The sequence below is a fragment of the Lepidochelys olivacea genome (assembly GCF_965140295.1).
Source record: "Lepidochelys olivacea isolate rLepOli2 genome assembly, chromosome: 13".
Classification (NCBI taxonomy): Eukaryota; Metazoa; Chordata; order Testudines; family Cheloniidae; genus Lepidochelys; species Lepidochelys olivacea.
In genome coordinates, this window is record NC_140423.1 from 37,459,555 (window position 1) to 37,468,649 (window position 9,095).

Genomic DNA, 9,095 nt, shown 5'->3' on the forward strand with positions numbered 1-9,095 from the left:
AATCCCCAATTTTTGCCTCAGATCCCTAAATGGCCCCCTCAAGGATTGAACTCACAGCCCTGGGTTTAGCAGGCCAGTGCTCAAACCACTGAGCTATCTGTCCCCATTCTCCTGGGCCAGGCTTACCAGGCTGGGAAGAAACGGCGAGACTTCCTTTCGGAGGCTGTATCGCTTGCTGTCTCTTTCATATCAGTGTCTGAAAGTTGCCCTGCTGTGTCTGCTCTCTTCGTAGCACATCCTCAAGGAAATATGTCTTGGATTTTAACTATGCCATGCCATTAGCATGTTTCTCCTTCCTCAGCCCAAGTCAATGGCCCCAGAGAACCTCCCACAATAACTTTAAACAGCTGCTTTTGTTAGTTTATACTTGTCCCTTTCAAACCCCACACTAGAAAGCCTGGGACCAGGTTAGTAGGACACCTTCAGACCAAGTGCTTCAGAGAGTCACTTAAAGTCTGACAAATATATTGGAGAGACTGAAGAACTGATGATTATAAATAAGGCTTGGTCTACACTACATACTTTCTTTGTTGTAACTACATCACTCAGGGGTGTGAAAAAAATCCACACCCCAAACAATGTAGTTATACTGACCTTAACCCCCTGTGTAGACACTGCTATGTTGGTGAGAGCTCCCTCCGACCTAGCTATCGGCTCTTCCAGAGGTGAAGTCATTAAGCTGACTAAGTGATTGGTCTATGGTATAAGTCCTGGGCCCCAACACTGGTCTATCTATGGCCATGGAGTATATTTTGAGTTCCGTACATCCGTAGGACATTTGATCCGTAAAACTGATGATTACATACTATGTTGACTGCAGCAGTACTGACCATGGTAGAAGTAGACCTGGCAAGAGCTTAGCATTAAAATGAGAATGCTAATGCTCCCTGGACTCAGTAATACGGGATTATCCTAATAAAATTTCATTCAGACATGGACAGCAAATGCAATATGCTAGATTTCAGCTTTCATATCTACTCTGGCACCAGGGCAAATCCAAAGTATTGACCCCCATTCTCACTTACAACACTTCAGGGATTCCTCTGGTTTCCACTGGACTCTTAACTCTGAGGGACCCCAAAGCAAATTCTAGGCTGTGAGTAGCAGTAACAATTGGAGAGAAAACACGCCATTCAATCACTGACATTACAGATAAGATTTGGCAGGAGGTTTGGGGAAGGCTGTGAAGCAGGTGGATGAAAGAGAACTGAAAAAGCAGAAGGGGTGGGGAGAGAAGTTTGGGCAGGTTGTGTATTGTCATAATGAACGCTGGTTGAAACATTAGATTTGAGGGAAAATTGGATTATATATATATATATATATATATATATATTCACAGCAAGTGTTAGTTTCTGTCAAAAACTGACATTTTTTGGTCAGAAAACCTGAAAATGCTTGGCTACAAGTAAAAAAAAATTCAGTTTTCAGCAAATTTGTGTTTGTTTTGGCAGCTTTTTGCCAATAACTTTTCAGTTTTTGGCATGTTTTTGCAAATGTTTTCAGTTGTCAGCGCTTTTCTGCCCAATTTTCTGGGGTTTCAGCAGGTTTTAGTCAATTTTTTGTTTTTCAATAGAAAGTCTAAATTTTCCACAAGAAAATCAAACACCATTTTCTGACCAGCTGTAATAATAATAATAGGAAGGAAAGGAAGTTTAATTAAACCATCTTCATTGCAAACAAGATTTGGGTACAGCTGGGAACAGGAGGAAAACCAGGAGGAGAAACAGTCGGGATGGGATGGGAGAAATTTTGGGCAGCTCAGGGAAAGATCTGAAGGAGCAATAACAGGACAAAGAAACTCACATGCACACAACCAGATTAGCATCATGGTGCTGCATTCTCCATCCTCATGAGCACTTAGGGGACTGGAGGCAGCGGGATGCGGTCGGGTGGGTTGTTTTCTTTGGTGAACTGGAGGTCCCTGCAGAACAGGACGGGCTTCTGACCTATGCTGAGGCGGTACTGCCAGATGTACAGGTTCTTTTGGGGCTCCAGGGTCACCTGGATTGACTCCTCTTCTTCTCGGGCTTCGTTCCAGTCCTCCTGCTCTGTGCAGACGCTTCTCCCACCGTACTCGGCCCTGAGGGAGAACTGGACCTGGGTGATGAGCTTAGTGAGCTCTCTGGCCCCAATAGACATCTCAGTGGAGATGCTCCAGTTGTGCTCAATGCTGGACATCTTCTGCTTGGCGTAGCCCACCTTGCGGGTGACCTTGTCGGACCAGATGATGGGGGAGTCGGAGTCATTGTGCAGGGTCTTGATGCATTCCCAGCCACCAGTTGAGTGCCCTTGGTGAGCGTCAAGCCCCCAGGGAAGAAGTTCAGCACTTTGGGTGGATGGAGTAGAAGGAGTCCAGCTTGTCAAATCTCATGTCTGGGTACAGGAAGAACTGAGCCCCCCGCTTCTCATCCATCTTGATCAGGGTTAGGAAATGATCGATCCCGAAGTAGTAGAGCCCCTTGCAGTATTCAGGGGGCAGGACAACATTATTTTCACCTTCAGCTATCCTCAAATTTTTCACGCTGTGGATTACACCCTGGTTTTGGAAAATGATGAAGAAGGTCCAACAAACCCTCCCGTAGTGGTCCCCACCGTGGCACCTGGGATGCAGCTCAAAGACCTGAGCTCCCTTATCTGTACTTAGGTCCTGCACCACCCGGTAGGAACTGCCTTTGATGATGTAGATATTGGGGTCCTGCCTGCTGCCCACATAGTGATCCCCACCCAGGCACGCAGGGTGTAGGCCCTGGATCTTGATGTTGTGCCCCTTCTCAAGGAACTCAGTCATCTGCAGGTAGCATCCCAGGTCAGAACGGACGATGCAGTCTCCACTGAGGTTGCGAAAGATGTCTGTGCCCGGGGAGTCCTTCCGAGGGACCAATGATCCAGTGACTGGCCTGGAGCCCTGGGGTGGGGACAAAGTGGAGGGAAGGGAAGGGTGCAGTTGGCAAAAGGATCAAGGCAGCTTGAGAAGACCATGTGCACATGGGGTTGGACTGGGAGACGTCAGGAGACTTCTGTTTCTATCAAGGGAAAAACTTTTCAGTGACACCAGGAATGAATCCCTCAGGGCAACAATGACCCCTCTTCTCTCACCCCAGTGGAGCTACGGCTGACATACACCAGCGGGAGTATGGCCCATTGACGCCAGTGACACTATGGCCCGTTAAAGCCAGCTGGAGATCTGGCTCAGTGACACCAATGGAGCTACTGCCAATATACGCCAGCTGGGGTCTGGTCCACCGCTTCCAGTGGAGCTGCAGCCCTTTGACCTTAGCTCATCTGATCTTTTGTGAATGTTTGATGCTTGAAGACCCCCCCCCACAACCCTGGTTCCAAGAGCAACCAGGCACCTGGGACAGGAATTGGGCAGCCCTGGAAGTATCTGCAGTAAAGTCTCCTAGATGTGCCCTGGGCCTGCAACACTATCTTTGGGGGGCGGCGGGGAATTTTCTTGAGAGAGGAAGGGGAGGGGAAAGCCCAGGGTCCTGCCTTGGGAGAATCCTGCTTCACCTGGGTTCCCACTTACCACCGTTGATCTATCTGACTGGGCCATGTCTCCTCTGTCGCACCCAGTAAGTACAAAGGGCTGCCCTGCGTGGAGATAAAGAGGTGAGGAAACAAGAACAAGATCCTGACATATAACAACTCTGTGCCCAGCCAGGAGTCCATGAACAGAGCTCAAAAGAAAACAGTGCACCAAAGTTCCCTCAATCTCAACCCACAGCCCCCTGCTATCCCAGTCCTTGGCTCCCCTCTCCCCGCCAGCTCTGCCGGTGCCCCTCAGTTCCAACCTGCAGCCCCCTGCTAGCCCAGAATTGGGCTCAGTGTTTTCCCTGGGAATTGAAATTAGAGGGGCTGTTGAATTTACAGTGGGCTGAGGGCCAAGGGATAAGATCATGGGGGTGAAGATGGGCTGTATAGCACCACAGTAAAAGCAAAACAAAAATATTTTTAAAGTGTATTTAATTTAAATTTACTTTTGAAAAATTAATTTTAATATAATTTTTTTTAAAGTACAGAAACTCTTTGAGACAGTGATGGTGCAAGATAACAACCTTGGCAAATAAGGTTTTCTAAATATCTTGTCCTTCTAGGAAACATATATTTATACGTTTCCTAGTCACAAATCAAGCATTCTGGAGCAAAGTCACTAAAACATACTAATCTAGCTGTTGAAAGAATGAGAAATTATATTAATTCCTTCTATATATGCATAAGCTTTCACAAAATTTCAATCAAAAAAGGAGTTAAGCTTCCTGTGACTGCCTGGTTGCTACAAGCAAGTTCCTTAAGTTTTCATTGGCAAGGTGATTTGGCGCTAACTCTTGTCACCACCTTTTAACCATCAAAAAACACAAATAAACACCAGCATTTGAATGTATGATGATTTTTATATACATTTTATACATATAATATATATATACATTTATAGATATATGGTTCAATTTCAATTCGAATTTCCAACCAACAACTGAATGGATTTTTTTCCAGTTAGAACAATTAGTTGGAAAAGGACTAAATTGGCAACTCTGCATGTAACTAGCTGACCACTGGGGGAGAAGGAGCTCCCCCCTCCTCCCACAACTCTGCCAGTACCCCTCAATCCCAAACCGCAGCCTCTGCTTTCCCAACCCTGGGCTGGCTGGTCATGAGGAAGATACTCACAGGTAGGAGTTGTGTTTGCAGTCACTGTCCCTGTCCCTGTCGGGGAGTCTCCCTCTAGGGTGGATGGAGCTGGGGGTTTCTGTTGAGGATCCTCTGCAACATGAGATGCTCACAAAGAGACCAGGTTATATCAGGCAGAGCTGGGCATTCCCGCCCCCTTCCCCTGACCTTCCTCTCTGGGCGTCACCAACACACCCTTTTCTTCCCTGGGTTCCCGGAGTGCAATTCCCCCTCCCCCCAGCCTGCAGGGAGCTGACACCCAGACAGTCTCTCTGGGGCAGGGACACAGTGTTTAATGAGCCACCAGCACCCAGGCAGTCCTGGGCCAGAGAGGGACCCAGACAACATTACCACCTCCCCAGCTGTGGCTGAGTCCTGACCCCACCCTAGGATGGGAGATTTGGGGTCTTGCTATCAAACCCCCTGCCCCATGTGTCCTTTTCCTTCCCCACCTCATTTCTTCTCTAGTCTAAGGGTATGTCTGCACTGCATCATGTGCCAGGTCCATGTACCCTGCCTGCCAGACCATGCTTTCCAAATTTGCCTACAAGCCTCCACTCTGCACTGGTACCCACCCTGTATCTGAGGCAGTGTGTCCACGCTGGTGATGTGCTCACACATCTCTGATGCTGTGGCTTCTGGGGCACAGTGACAGTGTGCGGCAAATTCTCATGGAACTTGGACCCGAACAAGTTCATGAATTTCCCTTTCCTAAGGATGGAAATAAAATGAAATTCTCTGCTCAGCATTACCAGAGGAAACTCATTAATGGGGAAGAAATTAATCAAAACTGGTTACAATATTCAGTGTCGAAGGACTCTGTGTTTTGCTTTTGCTGCAAGTTGTTTAGAAATCAAACAATTGGTACATCACTTACTGAAAATGGTTCAAAGGACTGGAAAAACATATTTTCAATTCTCTCTTCACATAAACAAAGTACAGAACATTTGGAATATTTTCAAAATTGGAAAGAACTTGAATTACAATTGAAAAGAGGAAAAACTATCGATGAAGAAAATTTACGAGTGATCAAGGAAAAAGAAGAATATTGGCAACAAATATTAGAGCTTCTGATTGCTTTACTGAGAGTTCTCAGTGGGCAAAATTTAGCATTCCACAGCCACGGCAGAAATGAAAAATGACATACTCCAGGTAATGGAAACTTTTTAAAATTCATTGAATACCTCGCTTTGTTTGATCCAGTCATGGAGGAGCATCTACATAAAATAACTGATTGTGAAACACAGGTTCATTACTTAGGAAAAAATATGCAGAATGAAGTGATTCAAATCCTAGCAAATGCCATTAAAAAGAAAATTGTAGACGCTGCCCATTCTGCAAAATGCTTTTCAATAACACTGGGCTGTACAACAGGTGCGAGTCGCATTGAACAAAGGAAGATGATCATTCGTTTTGTGGATATGGAAAAGTCTGCAGATGAAGATAATGTAGAAGTGCTCATAAAAGAACATTTTTGGGGTTTTGTACCGCTGAAGGAGATGACTGGAGCATTTATGACTGAAACAATGTCATTATCTGTTGAAAACTTACGTGGCCAAGGCTATGATAATGGGAGTAATCTGAAGGGTAAAGACAATGGTGTGCAAAGGAGAATGACGGAAATCAATCCTAGGGCCTTTTTCATTCCTTGCAGTGCGCATTCTCTGAATTTGGTTGTCAATGATGCTGCATGATGCTGTTTGGAGGCAAGCAGTTTCTTTGACCCGGTGCAACATGTTTATGTCTTTTTCTCAGGCTCAACACGCCGTTGGGAGATTCTGTCTCACCATGTGAATCCTCTAACTGTAAAACCACTTAGTCAGACAAGATGGGAGAGTTGCATTGATGCTTTGAAGCCTCTTCTCTATGAACTTGGGAAACATTTATGATGCCCTAATTAAAATTTCTGATGTTACTACCTTTACTGGATCATCTGGCAATACAGCACATTCAGATGCAGAAGTTCTTGCAAATGGCCTTTCCAAGTTCAAATTTGTGACTTCACTCATTTTGTGATATAATATCCTTTTCGAGATTAACCTCACTAGTAAGCAGCTTCAGGAAAAGAACTTGAACATACATTCTGCTATTCAAAAACTGCAGCAAACTAAAAATATTCTGGAGGAATTCAGAAGAGATGAAGGGTTCAAAAGAACACTGGTAGATTGAGCTTGCTGAAGAAATAGACTTTCCAACAGAATTTGAACCAGAGCCAGTTCGCATTCGGCAAAAGAAACAGCAGGTTTTGTATGAAGGATGAGACACACCCATTCAGAACTCAAAACAAAGGTTCAAAGTGAATTTCTACTTCGCAGTCCTTGATACTGCTATTCACTCAGTTGACGAAAGATTTCAACAGATGCAGCAGCTAGAGTCAGTATTTGGCTTTCTATATGATATCCACAGCTTGCAAAAGGAAACAGCAAAACAGATAAGAAACTTGTGTATAAAACTGGAGTCAGCATTGACTCATGAAAATTCAAAAGACATTGATGCTACAGATTTGTGGAGTGAGCTTCAGGCTTTTTCAAGACGACTTAAGAAACCTTCCAGTCCTGAAGAAGTACTGAAGTTTGTTTGTGAAAATAAACTCACAGACAGTTTTCCAAACATTTTTATAGCTCTGTGCATACTTTTAACTTTGACAGTTTCCGTAGCCCATCCCATACCCAAAGACAGAACCCAGGAATCCAGGCTCCCAGCCCTCTCCCCCACCAAGCCTAACCACTATATATCAGGGAAGTCGCTCCCTTCTGGTGTCCCCTCCCCCAGCTCCCTCCTACCTCCTTTGAGCCACCCACCCATCCCTTTTCCAAGCCAAGCTGAGTGCTGGGGGGGGAGCTGGAATTCACCTCCCACACCAGGGCCTGGTACTTGGTCTCCACCCAGGAGTCACTGACCAGGCAGAGAGCGCTGCATGCTCTCCAGAACTGCTGGCTGTCCTGGTTGCCCAGGGTGTAGCCATTACGGGGAGCCAGCCTGCCGGTGTTGTTGTCATAGGTTGAGAGCACCAAGTCATTCACCCTCATCACATGCAGGTGCTTGGGCAGACCGGGGGCCTTCTGCGGGGAGATGAGCTGGAAATAGGAGGCCTGGTGAACCCCTGGAGGAAGAAGAGAGACCAGGATGGGAATGGGATCCAGGCATCTGGAACAGCGACCCGATGGGGCCCTGTAGCACTCAGCCTTGTGGGGGAAAGACTGGGATAGGGAATGGGACCCAGGCTGTCCAGGAGAACACAGGTCACTTACCAGCCAAGGGGACAGAGAAGAGATACAGGAGCCAGAAGGTTTAGCCCAAGGAGCCATCACCCTGGGTAGGACAGGATGGCAGCTCTACAGGGTGAGGCCTGGGGCCAAGACCCAGAGAGCTGGAGAGGGCTCGGCCACCCCTCCCTGTGCTGAGCTCTCTGTTGCTCTGACAGGAAACATGAGAGGGGAAACCCAGACTCCCAGTCTAAGCAAAATTCAATAAAGACAAATCACACGTACCTTCCCCGCCCTGCTCAGTGTGTCACAGGAAGCCTCGATCCCCACTGGCACAATAAATACTGAATAACTCCCGTAGCTTGTTCCCAGTCGTCTCTGTTATAATGTGTGTTTCCTTTATGGGGAGGGTTTGTGTTAGTGCAGCAGAATAGTCCTCAGCGGCTCCAAATAGCAGCTGTTACCTCTAAGGAAGGAGATTCTACCACCTCCCTAGGTAACGCATTCCAGTGTTTCACCACCCTCTTAGTGAAAAAGTTTTTCCTAATATCCAATCTAAACCTCCCCCACTGCAACTTGAGACCATTACTCCTCGTTCTGTCATCTGCTACCATTGAGAACAGTCTAGAGCCATCCTCTTTGGAACTCCCTTTCAGGTAGTTGAAAGCAGCTATCAAATCCCCCCTCATTCTTCTCTTCTGCAGGCTAAACAAGCCCAGCTCCCTCAGCCTCTCCTCATAAGTCATGTGTTCCAGACCCCTAATCATTTTTGTTGCCCTTCGCTGGACTCTCTCCAATTTATCCACATCCTTCTTGTAGTGTGGGGCCCAAAACTGGACACAGTACTCCAGATGAGGCCTCACCAATGTCGAATAGAGGGGAACGATCACGTCCCTCGATCTGCTCGCTATGCCCCTACTTATACATCCCAAAATGCCATTGGCCTTCTTGGCAACAAGGGCACACTGCTGACTCATATCCAGCTTCTCGTCCACTGTCACCCCTAGGTCCTTTTCCGCAGAACTGCTGCCTAGCCATTCGGTCCCTAGTCTGTAGCTGTGCATTGGGTTCTTCCGTCCTAAGTGCAGGACCCTGCACTTATCCTTATTGAACCTCATCAGATTTCTTTTGGCCCAATCCTCCAATTTGTCTAGGTCCTTCTGTATCCTATCCCTCCCCTCAATTCGCACATTGAGCCAGCTCTGCAGAACGACTACCAGA

At 46.6% G+C, this 9,095-nt stretch overlaps 1 protein-coding gene across 1 annotated transcript; it reads right to left on the minus strand.

Moving 5' to 3' along the window:
* Positions 1-1,558: 1,558 nt before the first annotated feature.
* On the minus strand, positions 1,559-8,058 carry LOC311529899 (uncharacterized protein). The gene is made up of 6 exons (XM_084646207.1): positions 7,920-8,058; positions 7,569-7,771; positions 5,244-5,379; positions 4,669-4,761; positions 3,530-3,594; positions 1,559-2,905 (listed from the first exon to the last, which is right to left on the minus strand). The coding sequence occupies exons 3-6, from the start codon at positions 5,287-5,289 to the stop codon at positions 2,321-2,323; spliced, it is 789 nt and encodes a 262-aa protein (XP_084502333.1). The 5' UTR covers positions 5,290-5,379; positions 7,569-7,771; positions 7,920-8,058; the 3' UTR covers positions 1,559-2,320.
* Between the last annotated feature and the right edge of the window lie 1,037 nt (positions 8,059-9,095).